Source organism: Henckelia pumila, chromosome 4, assembly GCF_033568475.1.
Source record: "Henckelia pumila isolate YLH828 chromosome 4, ASM3356847v2, whole genome shotgun sequence".
In the NCBI taxonomy this organism is placed as follows: Eukaryota; Viridiplantae; Streptophyta; class Magnoliopsida; order Lamiales; family Gesneriaceae; genus Henckelia; species Henckelia pumila.
In genome coordinates, this window is record NC_133123.1 from 218,947,510 (window position 1) to 218,971,849 (window position 24,340).

Here is a 24,340-nt window from a genome sequence, read left to right on the forward strand (position 1 = left end):
TTTTTTTAATTTCCATGCAAAAAAAACAACAGTATATACACATGGGAATCTTGCTATTTAAGTAACCATACATCCTACAATCTTTTCTTGATTCCTAAATGAAATCGAATTAATATATCGCATCTTGAATCATTTTTGGTTTCTTCATTGAAGAATTAATTATATATCTATAAGACAACATTATGTTTCAGAATCGAAGCAACTGGCAGCTGCTCTGTTTCTTGCTCAATATCTTTCTTCTGCTTGCTGTCGAAACCCATGTAAGCATATATTCACTGTATACTGAGAAAACTACACAAAATATTGATCATGAATGTTTAATTATATAATTTATAAATCTTTAAAATAAAAAAAATTGCAGGCAATTACGATGGTACTAGACTACTCTCCAGCTCCTCAGCCGCAACCATCAGGCCTCATCAATCCTACGGTGAGACTAATATTAATTAATAAACAAAGTATTGATCATGTATATGAATATATATATAATTAGCCAATATGAATATATAATCCATATATCATTTGACTAATATTCGACAATATTTGTGCTTATGATCATCAGTACGGCACAACTCCTGGCAGCCTCCATCCTCAAGGTTCGTACGTAATTAAAAACATTAATATGTATTAAATATTCTTGCTGATCACTATATATTTATTTGATTGAATGTATGTATGTATGTATGTATGTATGTATTAAACGACGTACGATGGAGCGCAGAATGTTGGGGGCGGTGCGCGGTTAGATGCTCGAAAACAGCATTCAAGAAGCCATGCATGTTCTTCTGCCAGAAATGCTGTGGGAAGTGTCTTTGTGTGCCTGCTGGTACTTATGGAAATAAGCAGTTTTGCCCTTGCTACAATAACTGGAAGACCAAGAGAGGAGGCCCCAAGTGCCCTTAAATATTTATACACATATATATATGTTATTACTCTTGCATATCATCATTTTATATTTTATAATAGTTATGTAATGAATCCCATCTGTTTAATCTGATCAATATGCATGTTTTTTTTTTTATCTTCTACTCTATGGTTTTAAGAGCCAGACGATCGAGATCTCCAAGGTTTTGTTTTGGAAAGCGAAGCATTATTATTTTAAGTTTAACCGGAAAATACATTAATTTTATATATAGCCGCAAATAACATACAAGATAATGTAAATTGACTTCTCCGATCAAATTGATTCTCAGTGACGCGAGAAATTAGGAATTAATAATTTCTTTGTTGGTGACATGTAACTCGCATAAGGTTCTAAATTTGAGAAGCAAAGGATTTTATGCGATTATTTCTAGTATGGAATAAGGCAATCATTTATTTTGGTATCTTATTGAACAAAAAAAGTGATACTGTTCCTCCATTGATAAAAAAATTTCGATTTTTGGGGAAGTAACATTCTTTCAATTCAAATTCAAAAGAAAAAAAAATAAAAAAGACTGAAATATTAAATGAAAAGAGTGGGAAAAAAATTGGAGTCTGTCAGACAGCTGCGTGACCATCCCAGCCGGTCTGAACCAACTGGAAACGATCCTCTACTGAACCAGTGGACTCGAGTCGAGCCACGATGCTGTCAATCACGCTCTGGTCGCGCAGCCACATCTCATCCACCAGACTTGGTTTCCTGTCTCCTTAGATATCAAGGACACAGAGGTACGAGCCTATAGAACAGATCCTGTTCAAGTAAGGTCGTGAGCTTTGTACACGGTGCGCGATATTAAATACTCTTTAATTTTAGTTTTAAGTTGCGATGTGGGACGAAAGCTAGTCTTGTTTGGCTGTTTGGACTTTGGAGTTCCTTGGTTCTATTAAAGATTGGCCCATATTTCTTGGAATTGAACAGTTTTTGATTCTGAATGTCGATGATTTTTATCGGATTTTGGTGATTGATTTCATCGACCAGACAAGACAAGGGGAAAGCTTAATATTGCTCTAAATCTTCAACATTCCTTCTCTCCCTTTCAATGGATTTAATTCTTTTTATCGCCTTCTCAATCAGTTCTTGTCCTCGAATCATGCCTACGCGGCGACCCACAAGTCGTTTTCGCTTTTATTCAAGTCCAATCACTTGAAGATCCATAGATTTTGTGATTTTGCACACCATTATTATTCTTCTTGTTCTGCCGTTGGGGCTCTGGATTCTTGCAGGAGCCTTCTATGTCTGCGAAAAATCCATGCTTCTGTTGTGGTCTCCAATGGGCATCAACTGCTTTCTGCAGTTGCTTCGAGGTTGATATCTTTGTACACGCAATTTAATGATTTTGGTAGTTCTGTGTCACTGATTAAGTCTCTGAGAGAAGCAGACACTTTTTTATGGAATTCTCTGATGCAAGATTATGTGAATTCAGGGTTCGTTGAATCAGCTTTTCTTGTTTTTAAGTTAATGAGAAGCAGGGGTGTTCCTTGTGATGGTTTCACCTTTCCAATATTGATTAAAACTGTTCTATCACTTGATGAAAGTGGTGTCCGGACAGTGGAAATGATTCATTGTGTGGGGTGCGAATGGGATTTGAATCAGATGTGTATTTCTGCAATACGTTGATTGATGCCCATGTGAAGATTGGATGTTTTATGAAAGCATTGAAGCTGTTCGACGAAATGCCATACAGGGATTTGGTTTCTTGGACTTCGGTTATTTCAGGGTATGCCTGTGAAGGAAATGTGGTCGGGGCTGTTGCGTTGTTTAATGAAATGGTAAAAAGAGGTGGAGCCGAACGTGGTCACAATGATAGTGATGATGCAAACTTGTTCTGATGTGGTTTTAGGTAGTCAATTTCATGGTTATGTGGTCAAAAGTGGATTCTTGATGGATCGCTCCTTGAAAAATTCAATCTTGAAAATGTATGCCGATTTTGATTGTCTGTATGATTCTGAAATTCTTTTCAAAGATACACTTAAAAGGGATGTGGTTTCTTGGAACATAATGATTTCTTTGTATTCTTCAAGAGGAGAGACTCTGAGAATGGCAGATTGCTTTGCTACAATGCGGGGCGAAGTTGAACCAAGCATTGAAACATTAACAACTTTAATTTCAGGGCTTGCACAATGTGGAAATCTTTGTCTAGGTGGACAATTACATTGTCTTGCTTATAAATATGGATTTTTGGATCATATTCTTAGTAGTAGTTTGTTGGACCTGTATGCGAAATCTGCAGATTTTGAAACCTTAACTGGATTATTCAGAGATGTCTCTCACAGAAACTTCAATACTTGGGGAACAATGGTATTGGTTTTGACCGAAAATGGTTATTGTGACGAAGCTATAGATCTATTCCGGCAAATGGTAGTTGCAGGTATTCAGCCCATGACAGAAAATTTGAGAAGCCTTATGGTTGCGTGTATGCACATGGGCACTCTAAGGCTAGGCAAAGTTGTTCACGGTTACTGTTTAAGACATTCTCACCTCGACTGTAACGAAGATTCTTTGCCCCTCGAGACTTCTATTCTTAACATGTATGTCAAGTGTGGAAACATTTCTTCAGCAAGAATTTTGTTTGATAGAATGCGTGCAAAAGATCTTGTAACATGGTCATCAATGATAGAGGGCTGTGGGATGCATGGATTAGGACATATATCATTGGAACTTTTCCATCAGATGAAGGATGAGGGCATCGAACCAAATCGTGTAACTTTCTTGAGTTTATTGTCAGCTTGTAGCCACTCGGGCCTCTTGCTTGAAAGTTGTGAAATCTTGATTTCCATGAACAGGGCATACAGGATCGAGCCTGATTTAGATCATTATACTTGCCTCGTGGATTTATTAGGTCGATCCGGTAAGATTAAAGAGGCTTTGTCCATTATTCTGAAGCTTCGTATTTTACCAGATAGTAGAATATGGGCAGCACTTCTTGCTGCTGCTAGAGTTCATGAAGATCAAAAAGTTTCTGAATACGCCAGTGACAAGATTTTCGAGTTGGAAAATCAAAATGCTGGCTATTACACGCTCTTATGTAACGTACGCGCCCGTGTGGGAAGATGGGATGAGGTTGAAGAAGTTAGGAATGCCATGAAAGACAAGAATTTGATGAAGCATCCAGGTTGGAGTTGGTTACAAGTGGAAGAAACATTTCATGGCTTTGTTTCAGGAGATAAACGGCATAGTCGATCGGATGAAATATATAGAATGATTGAATGTTTGTATAGAAATTCAATAGAAGCTTGATACAGGTAGAGATTCTCTTTTTGAACTTTACCCATAGGATCTTTGAGTGTCAATTTTGATACAAAAGTTGTAATCATCGGCAACAAAATTATCTGCAGAAATAACAAAATGAGAAAGGAAAACAAATATGTATTCTAATGCTTAACCTTTCTTCTTTTTATTTTCAAAAAAAAAAAACCTTTATTCTTTTTATTTATTTAATTTTTTTGTTAAAACCATGTTGATAGGCTTAATATGGGCCACATACAAAGTAAATATTTATATAATAAAAACTGATTTATTAATTCATTGTTTAAATTGATTTTATAAATACTTATATAAGTTAACAAACCATGCAAAGTTTTTTACATATGAGCTGATTCTGTAACAAGATCATTAGTCTCGTGTCAAAACGTGTCAAAAATTACTTCACGATACCGTTTGGTATATTTGATACATGTAAGATGATACATTATTTTTTTATTTAATTGATGTTTGTCTCATTTTTTATTTATCTCAGTTTTTTCGATTGGTTCGTGATGAAACTATATTTAAGTTATATTAGACATATTTCTCTACCTACATGACGAGCAAATGAAGTATGATAAATTGTACAATTATACATTTTGACAATTATGAGTGATGTAGGTTTTTCAAATATATTTAAGATATTATAAAATAGTAAACAAAATACTCGTTCAAATTAAAAACATATCAAACAAAATATTTTTCATCTTTAAACATTGATCGTTCATATTTTATCTCTATTTTATCAAACTTACTACTCATTTCTTATTTATTCTCATGCATAGCAACTAACGATAGTAAAAAAATATAATTTATTATTTCAAATATATATATATATGTATATATATATAATTTATTACACACGGGAAGATTCTATAATTTTATCTCATGTATAGCAACAAACTATAGCCAAAAAAAAATTTTAATTTACTAGACACGGGGAGCTTCTATAATATCTGATTTCTTCAAATAAATATTAATAACAATATGGTGTACCAAAAGATAATATATTATATCACACCGCAAGTATGTCATAGATTTGTTATACTCCTATATTTGACATATGAAACTAAATCAACATTGATATTTTCATATATTTTAATCTTGCACAATATTGTCTGCTTTGATTAATAATTTAATATTTATTTTGTTATTTTTACAAATACTATCGCCTTTCACAGTCATACCCAAAATATAAATAACAAGCTTTTATGAACTCCATAGTAAATAGAGAGAACCACAATCAAGAATAAAATGGTTGAGGTACACATCTTATTGATAGTTCTACATCTTTAGTGACCATATGAGCAACACCACAGGGAAAACAGCAAAATCTAGGAGTACTTACCACTTGCACAACTAGCGGATATATGCGACAAGAAATGAATCCTAATTTTAAGATGACTGAGCCCTTTAATCCGGTCCATGTAACGTTTATTTAGGCAGCTAGAGAAAATGAGGAAATGCATCTCAGGTACACCAATTCGTGGGTATGAGATGATTAATGTCGCATCCTCGTTCTAACAGTGTAACGAGCATACCAACATTAATTTATATGCCTGCTTTTCCAATAATCTATCTAAAGGGAAAACCATGTGATCAATCTTTGGCCAAGAAAAACCAGAAGTATGGAATCGACGAAGAGATGATTAGTCCTCATCACAGGGCCATCTCTGTCACAGGAAACAATTTCTCCAGCATGTTGTTTGAAAGGATACGGTTGGGATCAAGCTCTCTTCTTGCTTTATTGTATGCATCAACGGGGTATTTCTTCCTTAGCCTTGCCTGCATTGCTGCAAGCTCATCTTTGTCTTTCGGTACCTGCAACCAAGTAAGTCGAGAATAAGAAACTGAGAGCTTCTTGTTGTAACAAATAATATGACTGATGATGTCGGTACAACTCAAAATTTTGGATGGTAAAGATGCACAAGCACCATATCTCAATCATCATGCCCACAGACAACAACACGAGATAATAGGATGGTTGGACTGATTACTGCAGAGTCCCACAAAGATTACGAGAGTTCTTTTAGAAATAATAGCACCGGCTGGGCATTGGATTTCAATAATAGTTCGAATAAATTTCAAACCAGATTTGACACTCAAAGATTTTAGTTTTAGCTTAAGTTTGTGCGTGTGTGTTGAGTGGTGTACCTCAATCTTAGCCCAATGCTCATAGGCAGAGTACTTTTCCCACAGAGTTGCCTGAGTCAGTTTCCTGTAGTGGAAAAATTCTTCAGTGATTTCTTTCCTCTGACGGGCATCCGTTGTCGGAAGATACATAATTATACCAACCTGTTTTACAGAGTTTAAATTAAACAAGAATCTTAAATTAAAATAGTGCGATAATCAAGAAAGAACAAGGAAATTCATAAGAACATTTTATAAAGGAAAACACCTTATCTAATTTTAGATTGAATTAAAATTCTGCAAGGTTGCACCACATAATGCAATTGGATATTAAGCTAAATATTATAGTCAAGGATTAAATTGTGCAAGACAGCTTAATAACCTTTTCTGTTTTGAGATTTTAGATCGATGATGAATGGGCACACCCAAGTTGCAAATATTAAACTTTTCACCTCTTCAAAAGATATCATATCCTTCAGCGAGCACTTGAAACATAAATATTAAAGCTTTCATGCAGAAATAGAAAGAAAGCATTTCGAGCCAGAAAGTGAGCAGACATGAATATGATTGAGAGGTACCCATGAGAATATGCCGTCCTCTGATGAGCTATAAGCTGGACTCATGAGGCTTTTGCTGCCTGCCGTCCATCTTTGCTCAATCGGTGCAGGGGCGGGTATATTTTCACTCTCAATAAGCTGCAGCAATTGTTCTATGCATTCCAGATCTCTCATGTTTGGCTTTTTAAGGGTTCCAACAGGAAAACAGATTTCAGAAACCCACTGTTGGCCACCACAATCAAAGCCTAGAATTTCGTCACTCCATCCTACTCTATACCCCTCTGACTTCGTCCAATATTCAGCCTCTGCTTGATTGATCTTCATCACGTGTTCTTTATTGAATGGATCCAAGGAAAGTAGCTTATCTCTCAGTTCAGTAAATGAAAGCTCATTGATGTCCACATCATTTTCCTCAGGATTATTGGCAATAATTTTTCTGTAAGAAACAAAATAGCAAAGAGTATGGTAGCAAGAAATGATCAGCATTTTCACCTTTATCTTTCATATTTTTGTCCTATATGTGCCAGAAATATAAGAATGGGGAAGGCGCAGAAAAAATGGAAGATATGAAATTACACTTGTTTCCTATGTTGGTTTCGTGAATTTAAAAGATTGACTAACAGAATGCAATGCAAGTATGAGAGGTAAAGATTTAAAAAAAAAAAAAAAGTACAAAAGGTAAAGAGTTTACGAGTACTTCTTCAGCGACTCACGATAGAGATCTCTCACATGCTGTACTGCTTCTTCCTGAGTATACCTAGGTTTATGCTTTGGTGGACCTTTCCATTTTGAAAGAGGGTTACATGTTACAACCACAACAGTTTCGGTATATGGAATATACAAGAACTTGACGTGTTTGTTTTCCGAAAGAAGTTTTCTGCAAAAAGAAAATTTGTCAAACTATAATGTTCAAAAAAATCCAAAATTCATGCATTTTCCAGTTACACAACTAAATTTCTGTAGCATTAATTCCAGCGAACAAATTGAGCAATGATTACATAATATCTGTAGTTTAGGACGTCTATTAACCAAACTGTCAGATAAAGTACAAATTAGCCTCAGAATTGGTCAGAAGAGAATGGAGAAAAGTCATTCCATTGCAATGACATCCACTTCTGGTAAGTGATGATACATTGTGGTGAGGCCCAGTAAAAATATACAACGTGTTCATGCACAGTTGCCATCACCAGGCATCAACTACTTATCACTGAGATTTTAAACATTAATATTATCGCATAGTTCAGGATTGAATTTTTTTAAAAGCTAAAAGATTTAAAAAAAAACACACACACACAAACAAAACTACACTTTCGATTTTCAAAAAGCATTGGAAAATTATGGATTAAATTTGGATATACTAAGACAATGATTCATAATTTGACCTAAAATATTTGGTATCTAACAAATTCAGGGTGTTAGTTAGATGACATGAATACAAATTTATTGTGTTCAATTTTAAACCAGTACTTTTAATTAAAACAAAGTACATACATTATTCAATATCACATGGGGTTATATGAGCATCGAACTTGGTGTCATTAGTTCCTCTCGGATATGATGAAATTGCATTGGAAAATCAAAGACATCAGAAATTTTGATAAAATTTTGAAAATTTCTGAAGTTTCAAGATTTCAAGGATATTACTAAACGTTGGTGGAATTTTGTGTATAATTAAATTGGAATTTGCATTTTGTTTCGCTGGTCAAGAAATCCAAACTATATGTTGAAATATTGGTGATCAAAGAGAAATTTAAAAACATGCTGATAGATCTGCTATAATGAAGACATTGCAAAGAGATTAACCATCAGAAAATAAATGTATGGTCTTTAAACTTCATCTCCAACTAACTCCTACAAATTACATTCAAGGAAGACCATTTCCAATGCTCGTACACAAATATCTGTCCATAAAAGCTGAAGTGCCTGAATTTTCATATATTGCAGCAGAATCCAGGACATGGTTAAACACTGGATTACATGATGGAAAACTTCGTCTAACATCAATAATATTTAAAAATGCAATTATTCAAGGAATGGATAAGTGAAATAAATATTTTTAACTAAAGAGTTGATAGGTTGTAGGAATAGATATATGCATAGCCAAGTTGGGTAAAGGAATTACTTGTGGTTTCTTTTTATGTCCTTCATATTTGATACGTAGGTGTGCTCAAGAAGCTCCTGCCTCTCCACACATTGCAGCGTGACTTCAGCAACCACACCAAGCCCTCCTAAACCACAACGAACAAGATAAAAGAGTTCTGGATCTTTCTCTTTTGAAACCTCGATTGTACCCTTGCCAGGAGTAACCAGTTTCATGCTAACAACCTGCTCGTCAATGGGGGCAGTGTAGCACCTGTTCCATGTGCGCCGACCTGAAGATTAGAATTTCACATCATGCAGAGACCTAGAAAGTTTGGAAGTAACACAAAGCAACGTCATCAGACATGAGCATTTGCAAAAGACATGCGCCAAGAATCCATGAAAAGATAAAGGATCTTACAAAGTGATACATTTTCAAATCACTAATTCCAAGTTTCCCGTCTTTATCCAGACAAGAATGGATTAAGAGTGTGGTCTTTAAATGACAAGGAACTAAGACAAGCAAAACCAGCAAACAAATAACCCTGAGAAAGCATTAATATGTAAATGAATAAAGATATTTTTCTTCACCTGAATTTTGGATTAAAATAGAAGAACCCAACAAGCATCATAATGACAATACGAAAGCTGAGCTACAACCTTTTGTGCAACTACATTCTAAACATTAAAAAATCATAAATAAATAATCCACAAAAATGTTTTTGAAAGAAGTCCAATGAAGAATTAGCAAACAACATTGCCAACAAAGTAATAACATTTACTACAGGAAATTTGAGCAGAGGGAAGTCAAAACAATCAACCTGAACAATCCCACCAATCTGCTGCTCCCTGATCGACGCAAAATTCTGCAACGTAAGCCCATGTTCTTTAATTCCATCCACAAGCTGCTGAACTCTTATTCCAGCCTGCACTCTAACCCTCCTGGTTTTCTTATCCACATCCAAAACACCATCCATCAAAGCTAAGTTCACCATCCCAGCACGCGTTAACCCAATCCCATTTGGCGAAAGACCCGATCCAACAGGCCGAATCTTCTTCTTTTTCTCATTGAAATCTTTTACTATTGATTCGAGCTCTGCCAATGACTCGGGCTGGAGAAAAGTGTGCGTCTGGACCTCGTGTGTCCCACTCCAGTTGGATACAGTGTGGAGGTCAGGGGGAAGGGGAGCGTAGCGGAAGAGTTGGGCTTTCTTGTGCTTGGAGTTTTCGGGGAACGGGAAAGAGTAGTAGGTGGCGGCGCCGCACCCGATAAGGAGGATGGTGTAGCCGATGTATTTGCGTAGCTCGGAATCAGAGGTGGAGGATGTTGGTGTTGGGACAGAGCAAAATGGGCGAGGGCGAGGAGCTAATGGGTGAGCAGCGGCAGAGGGAGATTGAATGGGGCGGTGGTGGATACGGCGGAGGGAGCGGCGGAGCGAATCGGCTCGGAGCCGAAGCATTTTATGAATGTTACCGAGTTTGTAATGAGGTGTCGAGTTGAACTTGAATGTGAGTGGAAACGTTTAGAAATGATGAAACTGCAATTTCCTTCTTTTTTTCATTTTTTTTTTCATTTTTTATTTTTATTCTGATGTTCAAAATATATAATCATTATATAATTGATCGTTTATCATTTTACTAACAATTATAGCTAATGGTAATAATGCAACTCAAATCAATTAAATTGAATAACAACTCAATCATCACATTTATAAAATTGGTAGACTCAAAAAAGATAATTATAACATCTCCAATTATGCTTTTTACATACATATAATCAAATGTGACATCTTTAATTTATTTCGGTTCAATGAGAGTCGCTTTAATTTATCCAATGTGAAAGTTCACATAACATGAAAATGAAGAGAAAATAAAGATTAATTCTATAATTCAAAATTAAAGATTCATGGGTTTTTACTTTTTAAAATCAAAATGAGCTTACAATCAATTTTTTTTTAGAGAAATAAACTTTCAATAGAAACTAAGAGCAATGATAATTGTGTTTTATTTGCATATTTTGATGTCGTTTTACTATGTTTTGCATGCATTCATGTGTCAATGTTTATGTTTTTATTTAAGTTTTGTAACTTTTGTTCATGTTTCATGCATCATGTCTACATAACATTTTCTCGGGTTTTGGTGTAGTAAATGTCAATTTAAAGAAAAGATGGATCAGAAAGGATCTCAATCGAGCTGCATGTTTTCACCTATCGAGCGAGAGAGAAGTGAAGTGAAGTGCGAGACAGATGATAAACCGCTCGAGCGGTACTCTTTGGCCGATCGAGCGAAGGGCAGAAGAAGATGCAGATCAGAATTATGTTCGCTCGAGCGGTACTTCTGTACCGATCGAGTGCGACGAAAGTTCGAGAAACTTTTAATTAAAAAGGAAACTTGTTTGAAAATGACTCTAACCTTAATTAATATATTTATCTCGATTTTTAGGGATCTGGTAATCAGTTTTGGACGGCTGAACACAGAAATACTCTTGGCGGCTAGGTTTTTCTTCTTATTTTCTTAGATTTACATTTTATTTTCTTGTTGGATTTTGTTGAGAAAATTCATGAGTATTTGTGGCTAAGTTTTAATTCTTGGTAGAGAAAGGCAAACTCTTTGAAGTTTATTTATCTTGTGAGATTCGGATTCTCATTGTTTGATTTTTATTTGAGTATCAAAAGTTGTTTGAGATCTATCATATATTTGTATGTTTAATTGTTGGCTTGATCATCTAATAATTTTTTCATACAATCTACTGCTAAATTAGATATCAAATCCGTAATTGTTTGATCCCTCTAATTTGTGAAACAACTATGATTAATGATTTCCGCTTGTGGATTTATTAATTTGTAGGAACAACGATTGAATAGATTAAACATAACTGCTTGTGTTTGTGTTGTCTGGATTCATCAATTTCACTAGTTTGAATGCTACCTTGGATTTAAATCTTAGTCGCTTATATTTTGGTTAATTCATTCGTAAGGGTTAATTTAGAACGCTCGTGTCTAATTAACTAAGATTAAAGTGGGATAGAAATTTAATTTTCAATGATGAATATTCAATGAGGATTAATTATTTTTAGAGAATCGATGACCGAGTGAATAACTTTATGGGCGTAGTCGACCTATACCAAGACTTATTTTTAATTGATTACTTCGTTATAATTTGAATCCTGCATACTAGTTGATAAAAATTTATTTTGATTTGTTTTTAATTATTAGTAGTTAATTTCAAAATCTAAATCCCCTTTTTCATTTACTTTCAATATTTTTAAGAACACGATAAATTTCACTTTTCTCGTGAGAGCGATCTCTACTCTCGCTACTGTATTTTATTTATCTGAGTTGAGTCGGGTAATTTGGGAGCGATACGACTAAGCGCTACCAAGCAACAATCTAGTTTTACAATATCAGCAAGTCAATTAGGAATACAATCATTAATCCATTCAAAAGAAAAATAAAAACGACGAACTCGTTGAGCCAACAGACGAGCAACACGGTTAGCCGAGCGACCCATGTGCTTGATGTAAACAAACTCAGAAAAAGCAAGTAACGATCGCATTTTCATAGCAACTGCACCTTTTCTGACCCAGAATCTCACTAAATTTTCGATCAATCATATTGGGATATTTGTCATGTTAGAGTAGGAGCCCATCGAGCCAATGTGTTGGCCGATGGTCCTTGAGAGAACTCTTGTATGATAATTTTTATTTTAATAATATTTGACATTATTTAATTTGGCACATCTTTATCTTTATACCCATGCAAGCTGCATAGATAAAGCCCTTGAATATACAAATAGTAGAAAGAATATGAGATGGTCATGTGATGACTATCATGAAACTCATATTTGGAATACTGTATATTCTAAACTGTTCCTAGTCGATTCAGCCGCCATAAAGAAGGATAAAGGCCGCTCGAGCTTGAGACTAGTATTTGCGATGTGAGTACCATGTTTCATTGGTAGGGAACATGGAGATGTCTAAGCATGCAAATAGGTGCTCCTTGTAGAGTGCACTGAACAACCCTCCCTAAAGGATTTTCCAAGTGGTTCTCACTTATCGAGTGGAGAAGTCCTAGTTTATGGTTGTACACCATTAGTCCTATAACCCGGGACAACATGGAGACTCTATATGCTAGTGCTTCACTTTGAATTGTTTACCGACTCAACTGGGGTCATCAGGTGGCAATGTTGGGTGTTGTGACGAAACATATAGGAGTCAATGCATTGTAGTCGGGGATTCACCGCTTACCAACGGGTATGGATATCCTATGTTATATCATGCATACGTAGCTTGAAATCTCTGATCAGAGTAAGTGGTAATTAAGAAAGGAGTTTCTTGAATTACACTTTCGATGCAACTACGGCATGACACATAGTTATCGATTCAATGACAACTCTCGATAAACCAATGGTTGTCGAATCGGTCGGGATATATGAGTTGAAGGCACCGTACTGTACGCTAACCATAATTGATTGGTTCTTGCAGGCACTATCATTTGATACCTAGGGAGTCATGTAAGCAATGCTGCTAGATGTTTACATGACTGGTTGGGTACTATCAGACTTGAGTTTTCTGACGTTCTTATTATCAATGTGTTGATTAATAAGAATGGAGCTATCTAGGGTATGCTCATATAAGGGACTTGTTGATCCTGAATCACATGGAGATGTGAACCCACTGCTAGTTGTATCAGTGAACCATTGAGGGTCACACAAGTACTAGCTTTCTAGATCCCGTTGAGATTAAAATTAGTTCATTGTGTTGAACAACTTACAAAGGAGTTTATAAGTAAAATAAATTAGAAGTTTGACTTCTAAATTGGAGAATGAATGGAATAAGTAACTTTTAATTTGTGAATGTGTTCCAAGATTAAAAGTTGACTTAAAATAATTAGTTTATGAAAATGGTGATTTTCTAAACTATTATTTTGAACTTAGTTAATTAATTCAAGTGTTGAATTAATTTAACACTAGTAGACATTTTAATGTACAAATAATTAAATTAATTCAAGTGTTGAATTAATTAAACACTATTGAGTCTAGTAGAGCTCAAATTAATATAGTGTTGTATAATTATTGATACTAGTGGACTTGAATGAGTTCAAGTTAAATTTAATTAATTGATTAAACTTAAATGGGTTTAGGTTTAATAATTAATTAAAAATAAGTTCAAATGACATTTGAATATATATATTTATATATGTATATATATATAGGCGTGTATATATATATATATATGATATATATATATATATATATGTGTGTATGGAATTTGAAGGGTTGTAAGATGGTTTGCAATTTTCCATGCATGGCTTAATTGTACTCATTAATCTCTCTCCTTTAATATATTATTTGGAATAATATATACACACACACAATACATTCCATTCCAATTTTTAAAGGGAAGTGGCCGAACACTCCATATTATTTTCCTCCAAGTTTTCTTTCATTTTTGTGTGAGAAGAAAAGGAAAATCTCAATGAAAAATCCTCTAAATATTCTAGTGCATATTTAGAGTAGATATAGATCGTCTAATCGTGGACCTAATTCGGAGGCTCGAAGTGTTGAATTCATTTTGAGCAAGGAGTGCTCTTGGAAGCTTGTAGATTGAGTCTACCCTTTTCAAGAGCCTAGTTGTTTATCAACTTGGTTGGAGCCATAAATCAATCTTTAAGATTGATAGGTAAAATTCTAAACACCCTATGGTTGTTTGAGTTTTTGAATACTACATAAGTGCTCGGATTTCTTTTATTAAAAATTTTATATTTCCGCTGCGTTTTCGGGCACGAGTTAACCGATCCCCTTCAGTGGTATCAGAGCCTAGGTTACTCTTTTGTGTAGTATTTGTTGGATATTATGTTGAGGTCAATTTCTAACCGCATGAGAAAATCAATATTTTAACTTTTAGGGCAAATTTTATAAAAATTATTTTTTTTATTTTCGTCCTAGGGGTAGCCGTGGGCTGCCCCATATTTTTAATAATAATAAAAAAATATATTTTTTGGCCGAAATCCGGCGACGGAGTTTCGGTGACGACTATAACGACTTGAGTTTTTCAAAAGGTGTTTTGAAATATCATGTGTTATAGGCCCTAAATTGTTAAATATATTATATTTGATTTTTATGAAAAATTAAACTTTATAATATGTGATTTTTCTCATAAAATAAATAGTTAAAGTGTGACTTTGATTATTTATAGTAAATTGTGATTTACAAGAAATTCAATTATAAAGAAATTAATTTGAAAGTAAACAAAGGTGTTTGTTTATTTTGTTAATTTATTTTATAATTGTGGTGGTTAGTGATTGGACCAAGATATATAATATTTGATCAATTGATTATTGAGATAATTAATTGATGGTGTATGATATGTGATATTGTGCATGAAGGATGATTAAAAGCCCAAGACCAATTTGCTAGGTGTGTGCTAGGATATTTTGTGTTGAATGGTTGTAATAATTATCAAATTACAAAGTGGGCTTGGTTTATGGCCCGTTCTCATCCTATGAGATGTATCCCTATTTGCCATGGATATTTTCATGTAAAATATTTGATAGCGGAAGTTCAAGATTGGAAGATGGTGGACCATGATGAATTATGAAGATCCAAGACATGTAAATATTGGAAGCTTATGTAATTGTTGCATTTGCATCCCATGCATTCCCTAGGAATTGGACCTAGGCCCGTGTTTGGCTCACACGGGCCAAATAGTTTTTGGGGCGATTGATCATCCTTGTTAATTAGTATGTGCGTTATTATTTTATAATAACAAAGTTGCATGAATCCGGCAAACATACGATCAAACATGGCGATCTTTAAAATTAATGATGAGACCTTTTTCAAAATTAAAAAACCCTCATTTTGAATTAGATTCAAAATTTATATCAAGCCCGAAAAGGGGAATTATAAATGTGTTTATAATTTCCATGTCTTCCATCGACAATGGATGCATGACGAACGCTACTCGTATTCAATGCTCGGCTCATATTATTGGGGGGGCTGGGATGCCGGAAAGCTGTGACATCCATTGACATGGTGATGTGAACTACGTGGAAATCCCATGACTTCGGCTCATATTATTGGAAGAACTCATGGCGACCGTCCATTAAGGTTCGATATCGATGGGTAAGGCTTGACACGTAAAGATGAACGACGTCATATTATTGGGTCCTAATCAAGCGTGAGACAAAAGTTTACGTAAGGGTTGCATGGAGATGCAATTGGAAACTACCTTTTAGAAATTATGATTGGCTGATATTATTCGGGATCGTAATTGGCTGATTGGACCTTATGTACCTACTGAGGAAAGGAGTTTCCCGTTTTTACTAGAGGGTAGTAAAAATGTCAAAACAGTTGGAGTAAATATTTATAAAGTTAAAGTCCATACTTTATATCTTATTAAATATTTTAAAATAGTCATTGACATTTATCTGTTATTATTTTTCAGTACAAGTTTTGACAATGTCATCAATTCGCAATCCGCTATCTACTATACTCGACAAACATTTACTGACCGGTCCAAATTACCTTGATTGGCTAAGAAATCTGAAAATCGTCTTGAACTCGGAAAAGATTGCATACACACTTGATGAGTCGCCCCCTGATACGGCTCCGACTGATTGTAGCCCTGAGGAGCTACAGACTTACAAGGATTGGTGTGACCATGACTTGAAAGCCAAGTGTTATATGCAGGCTTCTATGAATGATGAGCTTCAGCGACGTTTTGAGAGTGCAAAGCATGCTGCTGACATTCATTTGCATCTCAAAGAACTCTTTGGTGAACAAACACGCCTTCTTCGACATGCGATTGTCAAGGAGCTAATCACTTTGCGCATGCGAGATGGGGCTTCGGTCCATGAGCATGGCCTGAAGTTGATTGGGCTCGTGGAGAAACTCGTTAGCATGGATCTTGTGCTACCAACTGAGTTGACCACAGACGTGTTGCTCTTGTCACTGCCTAGCTCATTTGATCCTTTTGTGGTGAATTTCAACATGAACAGGTTAGATCCAACCCTTGAGGAGTTGGTTAACATGCTTGTTACGTTTGAATCCACAATCAAGAAAGAGAAGCCGGTTCTTTATGTGGGATCTTCATCTGGTTCAAAGAATAGACCACATGGGAAGGGAAAGAAGCGTTCCTTCCATGCTCCCAAAAAGAACGTGCCCTTGAAGAGGCAAGCTCCGAGTCCTGTTGTGGTAGCCACACCAGTTAAGGCTAACAAGACTAATGACGTCTGTCATCACTGTAAGAAACCTGGACATTGGAAACGTAATTGCAAGGAATATCTTGACCAGAATGGTTCTGGAAAAGGTATGTTCTACATTGAAGTAAACATTTCACTTAACTCTTCTTCTTGGGTATTGGATACCGGCTGTGGCTCACATCTCTGTAATGATTTGCAGGTGATGACAAGAAGTAGGAGACTCAGAGATGGTGAGACCTTCTTGAGGATGGGCAATGGGGCAAGAGTTGCAGCCAAAGCTATTGGAGATGTTTACTTATTGTTGGACAATGATTTTAAATTATGTTTGAGAGATGTTTTGTTTGTACCAGATTTGGTGAAAAACATTGTTTCCATTTCTATGCTTGATAAAGATGGATATTCTTGTTTATTTGGCAAAGGTGTTTGCAATATTTACAAGAATGAATGTTTAATTGGTACAGGACAATTGGAAAATGATCTCTATAATTTAAAATTAAAAGATATTCCTATGTATAATGTCCAAGAGATATCAACAACATCCAAAAGAAAACAAGATACTCTAAATCCAGCACACTTATGGCATGCTCGATTAGGTCATATATCTTTTAAAAGGATGAACAAGCTAGTGGGAGAAGGCATGTTTGATATGTTTGATATTAATTCTCTTACTACTTGTGAACCCTGTCTAAAAGGAAAGATGACCAAAATTCCCTTTAAGGGCCATGTGGAGCGAGCCAAGGGACTGTTGGATTTGATCCATACAGATGTGTGTGGTCCACTTAGCATCACCACTAAGCACAGACATTCTTACTTCATTACCTTTACCGATGACTTCTCTAGGTATGGGTATGTGTATTTGATGAAATATAAATCTGAAGCTTTTGAAAAGTTCAAAGAATTCAGAAATGAAGTAGAAAAACAATTGGGACGAAGCATCAAGGCACTTCGATCGGATCGAGGTGGTGAGTACTTGAGTACTGAATTCCAAGAGTATCTTAGGGAGAATGGGATTCTCTCACAGTGGACTCCTCCTGGTACACCTCAGTTGAATGGTGTTTCAGAACGTCGTAATCGAACTTTGATGGACATGGTTCGGTCTATGATGGGGTTCACGGAGTTGCCGCCATCCTTTTGGGGATATGCACTTGAGACAGCGGCACTGTTGTTGAACAATGTCCATTCAAAGACAGTTGATAAGACACCATATGAGATATGGATGGGAAAATCTATAAAGTATTCTTATCTAAGAATATGGGGATGCCCTGCTTATGTGAAGCAGATAGTGGGAGATAAATTGGATGCTCGATCCATTTTATACTACTTCGTGGGATATCCAAGGAATTCGGTTGGATATTATTTCTATCATCCCAAAGAAACAAAGGTGTTTGTTTCTAGGAATGCAACCTTCTTGGAGAAGGAATTTCTATTGGATAGAAAATGGGAGATGATAGAACTCGAAGAAGTTCGAGAAACACCCACGATTGTGGAACCCACACCCGAACAGCCAAGAGAGGAGATACAAGCTCCTAGAAGATCCGAGAGGATCTCAAGACCACCTATGAGGTATGGTCTGCTTCTTGAAGAGGGCCAAGATGAGCCTGACCATGGATATGATCCAAGGACCTTCAAGGAAGCATTGTCTGATGCCAATTCATCCAAGTGGCTTGAAGCTATGGAATCTGAGATGAATTCCATGTATTCGAACCAAGTGTGGAATCTTGTGGATCCACCTGAAGGAATTGTTCCTATAGGGTGTAAATGGATTTACAAGAGGAAGCTTGGGACGGATGGGAAGGTTCTGACCTTCAAGGCTCGATTGGTGGCAAAAAGTTATACTCAAAGGCAAGGAGTTGACTTTGAAGAAATTTTTTCTCCAGTCGCAATGTTCAAGTCCATAAGGATATTGCTTGTCATTGCCGCATGGTATGACTATGAAATATGGCAGATGGATGTGAAGAAAGCTTTTCTTAATGGGGATATTAAGGAAGAAATTTACATGTCTCAACCTGAAGGGTTCACATCTATCGAAAGTGAGCATAAAGTATGCAAACTTCAGAGATCTATCTATGGTCTCAAACAGGCATCTAGGAGCTGGAACCTCAGATTTGATGGTACAATCAAAGAGTTTGGGTTTACTAAGAATCCTGAGGAACCATGTGTGTATAAGAAGGTCAGTGGGAGTGCTGTGACATTCCTGATACTTTATATTGATGACATTCTACTCATTGGGAATAATGTAGGAATGTTGCAATCAACTAAAGTATGGTTATCGAGTAAGTTCTCGATGAAGGACTTGGGTGAAACATCTTTTGTATTGGGAATACAAATCTATCGGGATAGATCGAAAAGATTGCTTGGTCTCACCCAATCCACATACATTGATACCATCGTGAAGAGGTTCTCGATGGATGAGTCTAAGAAAGGACATCTACCAATGTGTCATGGCGTGTCTCTATCCAAGTCCATGTCTCCCAAAAATGATGCAGAGATAGAGACGATGACACGCATTCCATATGCATTTGCATTGGTAGTATCATGTATGCGATGATATCTACACGTCCTGACGTGGCCTTTGCACTTAGTGTTACAAGTAGATATCAATCGAACCCTGGTCTTCCACACTGGAAAGCTGTGAAAGACATTCTCAAGTATTTGAGAAAGACTAAGAATATGTTCTTGGTTTATGGGGGTGGATAACTAAAATTGGAAGGTTATACCGACTCTAGCTTCCAAAGCGATGTTGATGATTCGAAGTCAACTTCCGGTTTTATATTCATGCTCAATGGTGCTGTTGTTTGTTGGAAGAGTTCCAAGCAAAATAGCACTACGGATTCAACCTGAAACGACCCTAGCTCTATAATAAATAAATATGCGGAAAATTTTTTTTTTTTTTTATACTACTAAATAAAATATGTACATATATGCCCATACATATATGCACTGAATTAAAATACTTAAAATAAATTCATGACTAAATAAATAAACAATTTAAATACTTAAATAAAATGCATTCTTTGAATTAAATAAATATCTGAGTCAACCCCTATAATTCAAAATATACTGCATAAATAAAATAAATAAAAAGTGTGCATGCACTAAAATATTTAATAAAATATTCCAAACACCTCAACCCTTAAAAATAATAAAATGTATCATAAGACTCAAGCACGGTGACTCAGAAGCTGTCACGGTCACAGGGCTACTGCAGCGCTGCTCATACGTCCTCACCACCGGTAGGAGTAACCTGCTCCTCTACGTACTCACCTGCACCATATCAGTGTAGTGAGCCTAGAGGCCCAACATGCATACTAACAAGGGTTTAAAATAATTTAAATCAATTTAATACTAATACATACATATACATGAATGAGCATGCTTAAAATTTCATAACATAACTTACATAAATAAACATAAATAACATAATACATAACATACATAATATCATACATACTGAGTTGTTGAGCACTTATTTTCTTAACATCGAATGGTCCTATCCGTAAGTGTGACCCATACTTATAGTGCGACTGATCAGTCTAAGAAACCATCGTACGAGGCTGGTGGCGAACCACCCATACATAAATGGCAGAAACTGCCCATACATAAATGGCAGAAAACTGCCCATAAATGGCCACACTACTTCAATTTCCACCTAAAATATTTTATTTGCTCAACCATAGAATTTCAATCATAGCATAAAAATTGATTTCATGAATGCATGTACTTAAATAAATTGTGTGTCCTTCATATATATTTAATTTAATTTTCTTACTAACATATAAATATTAAAATAACTTAAATGCATAAAAATAATTAAATATATAATCAGGACACATGCAATTTTCTCATGGATGGTTCTGGACTGCTGGCCCTACACTCAAGCCCATTAACTTAAATCTGGCCCATTAACGTACTTAAACCCAATATCTTAAACTTTAAGCCCAATTAAATTAATTAAGCCCATTAAAATTACACTAAGCCCAATAACACTTAAACTGGCCCATTGGGCCCAAAAACCCAAAGACTGGCCCATTAACTTTTATGGGCCCAAAAGCCCATAAAAATTATGGACTAACTTAGTTAAAATTTTAAAAATCCAAATAAAATTATTTGGGAGTCCAAATAATTTTATTTTAATTTAATTGACTCAAAAACCCAATAATTCTTAAAATGTTTTAAAAATAAAAAGACTCGAGCCCGGCCCACCAAACCCGGACCCAAACCCACTTAACCCGACCCACTAACTTACTGACCCGACCCGAGCCCCTGACCCGACCCGGACCATGCCCAAAAACCCTAGCCCGATCACCCCCTTCCCAAGACTGTTCTGCCACTGTGAGCAGCAACCGAAATCCCCGGCGGCCGCCTTGATCCGACCACCCACCGGCCGGAGGGCCACCCCTAGGACTTAGCTCACATCCAGGCCTTTCCAACAAGCCAAGAACCAGCCCAAACCGTCGACTATGGAGTGAGAACGAAGCTCTGCCACCCGGCCCTTCTGCACTGTCGCGCAGACCCGAGCAGCTGCGGGAGAAACGTTCGTTCTCGAAGCTCCGACCACGAAAGACCATGAAACCTCTTGCAAAAACTTAGGAAACTTAAAGGGGGTTCTAACCCAACCGACCTTACCCTAAACCGTGGTCTGAGGAAGGAGAACGAAGCTCCCTTCCTTGAAACCCTAAACCTGCGCGAACAGCACAGATTTTGTGCAGCCATGCCCAACCTCTTCCTAGCCATCTCCAGCCCATGTCTGACCCTACCACTCGACCCTAGGGACCCCAAGGAACCCTTCTAACCATGGACCAGCAGACCACCTAGCCATGGACATGAAAAACGTGAGCATGCATATGAAATCGAAGAACAATGCGCCTAAAACCAACATCAATCGATTTTTCTGAAAAAGTTTTCAAAAGATTTCGATGCCTACCAAAACCTACATAATATATACTGATATGACGTTAAAATGAGAAGGAAAATCATGCCTTTCACCGTAGATATGGATTTAACACGTGTAGGAAGGACTTCGGGACGACGGGACGACTTTGGCTTGCTTGGAACCTTGAAACCGATCTTCTATGGAGTTTTAGGGCTGAAGATCGATGAAGAAGATGACTATTCTGTGAGGGTGGAGGCGGCTAAGGGGTGAAGTGATCGGCTAAATGGGGTTTGGGTAGATTAGGTTTAAATTTTGGTGTTAATTAAATATAGATAAATAATTAAAAATAAAAAGGTTTTAAATATTAAATATGTAACTTAAACTCCTAATTATAACTTTAAAAAAAATCTGATAACAACATAAAAATCTCGAATTATTAATTTAGGGGAATTTTAAAAATACTAAAAAGTCAATATTTTGACTAATTTTGGATAAAAATGACCCCTAAAATTAAATAAAATTAAATACTTAAAATTTTGAGATAATAAAACTCAAAATAATATTTTAAGGCTCCAAAAAGACTCATAAAATAATTTGGCTAGAAAGTTGTCATCTCGTCCGTCCACGGTCCCGTCTACGCGATCAAATAATAAAAATACTAAAAATTATAAAAATCACTAATTATGGGTTAAATGCTTAAAAATAAATTAAATCATGCATAAATAATTCACAGAATTATTTAACCCATAAATCATAAATTTAAATAATTAAATATCCTAATTATGCAGGCGGATTTACGAAATTAAAATACCGGGTGTTACAATTCTCCCCCCCTTAAATTGAATTTCGTCCTCGAAATTAAAGTACTTACCCGAACAACTCCGGGTAGCGAGTCCTCATATCCTCCTCGGTCTCCCAAGTAGCTTCCTCCTCCGAGTGATTCAGCCACTGGACTCTGACCATCGGTATGACCCGCGTCCTAAGCCTCCGCTCCTCTCTAGCCAAGATCCGCACTGGTCTTTCCTCGTACACAAGATCTGGTGGCAACTGTAAGGGCTCGAAATCCAACACATGCGACGGGTTGGAGACATATCTCCGAAGCATGGATACATGGAAAACGTTGTGCACTGCCGCTAGCCCTGGAGGTAGAGCTAAACGATAGGCCAACGTGCCAACTCGCTCCAAGATCTCGAATGGCCCTATAAATCTCGGATTAAGCTTGCCTCTCCGTCCAAAACGCGCTACTCCCTTCATAGGTGACACCTTCAAGAATACGTGATCACCTACAGCGAACTCCAAATCGCGTCGTCTGGCATCTGCATAACTCTTCTGCCGACTCTGCGCAGTCCTCATCCTATCTCGAATCTGCGTCACGATGTCAGCTGTCTGCTGCACAATCTCCGGACCCAACAAAATCCGCTCACCAACCTCATCCCAATGCACCGGAGATCTGCATCTCCTCCCATACAGTGCTGCATAAGGAGCCATACCTATAGACGACTGAAAGCTGTTGTTATAGGTAAACTCCACTAATGGCAGTCTAGTCTCCCAAGATCTTCGAAAATCGATGACACAAGCTCTCAGAAGATCCTCGAGAACCTGGATCACTCTCTCGGACTGACCATCTGTCTGGGGATGAAAAGCTGTACTGAACAAAAGTCTAGTCCCCAAAGCTGTGTGCAGACTCTTCCAAAACGCTGAGGTGAATCTCGGATCCCTGTCTGACACAATAGACACTGGTATGCCATGCAGTCTAACAATCTCTCTGATGTAAAGCTCTGCATACTGTGTCAAAGTGTAAGTAGTCCTTACCGGCAAGAAATGAGCTGACTTGGTGAGTCTATCCACAATCACCCAAATCGCTGTACACCCTCTGGTACTCCTCGGTAAGCCAACCACAAAGTCCATCGTAATATTCTCCCACTTCCATTCCGAAATAGGGAGAGGTCTAAGAAGTCCTGCTGGACGCTGATGCTCTACTTTGACTTGCTGACAAGTCAAGCACTCTGACACCACTCTCCCAATGTCACTCTTCATCCCAGGCCACCAATACAATAACTGTAAGTCTCGGTACATCTTCGTACTTCCGGGGTGAATGGAGTACGGAGATGCATGAGCCTCTGCTAGAATCTCGGCTCTCAACTGATCAACGTTCGGTACCCACATCCTCCCACGGTACTGAACGATGCCATCCTCCACTGTATACAAGAGATTTCCTCTAGCCTCATCTCTCTGTCGCCATCGCTGTAGCTCCTCATCAGTGGACTGCCCCTCTCTAATCCGATCTCGCAAAACTGGCTGCACCGTCAACACTGACAAGCTCGGTGCCTGGCCG

General features: G+C 36.8%; 1 protein-coding gene, 1 non-coding gene and 2 pseudogenes across 2 annotated transcripts; 2 read left to right on the top strand and 2 right to left on the bottom strand.

The window, feature by feature from the left end:
- The first annotated feature begins 48 nt into the window (after positions 1-48).
- LOC140866997 (protein GAST1-like) lies at positions 49-903 on the top strand. Its single transcript, XM_073272064.1, has 4 exons — positions 49-260; positions 362-430; positions 563-596; positions 722-903. Exons 1-4 carry the CDS (start codon positions 183-185, stop codon positions 901-903), a joined length of 363 nt encoding a protein of 120 aa, XP_073128165.1. The 5' UTR covers positions 49-182.
- A 570-nt stretch (positions 904-1,473) lies between these two features.
- On the bottom strand, positions 1,474-1,690 carry LOC140870255 (small nucleolar RNA U3). Its single transcript, XR_012147225.1, has one exon. It is a non-coding gene; the product is annotated as a small nucleolar RNA U3 (small nucleolar RNA).
- A 246-nt stretch (positions 1,691-1,936) lies between these two features.
- On the top strand, positions 1,937-4,234 carry LOC140862775 (pentatricopeptide repeat-containing protein At4g19191, mitochondrial-like; annotated as a pseudogene).
- A 1,139-nt stretch (positions 4,235-5,373) lies between these two features.
- LOC140863948 (L-galactono-1,4-lactone dehydrogenase, mitochondrial-like) lies at positions 5,374-10,431 on the bottom strand (annotated as a pseudogene).
- Between the last annotated feature and the right edge of the window lie 13,909 nt (positions 10,432-24,340).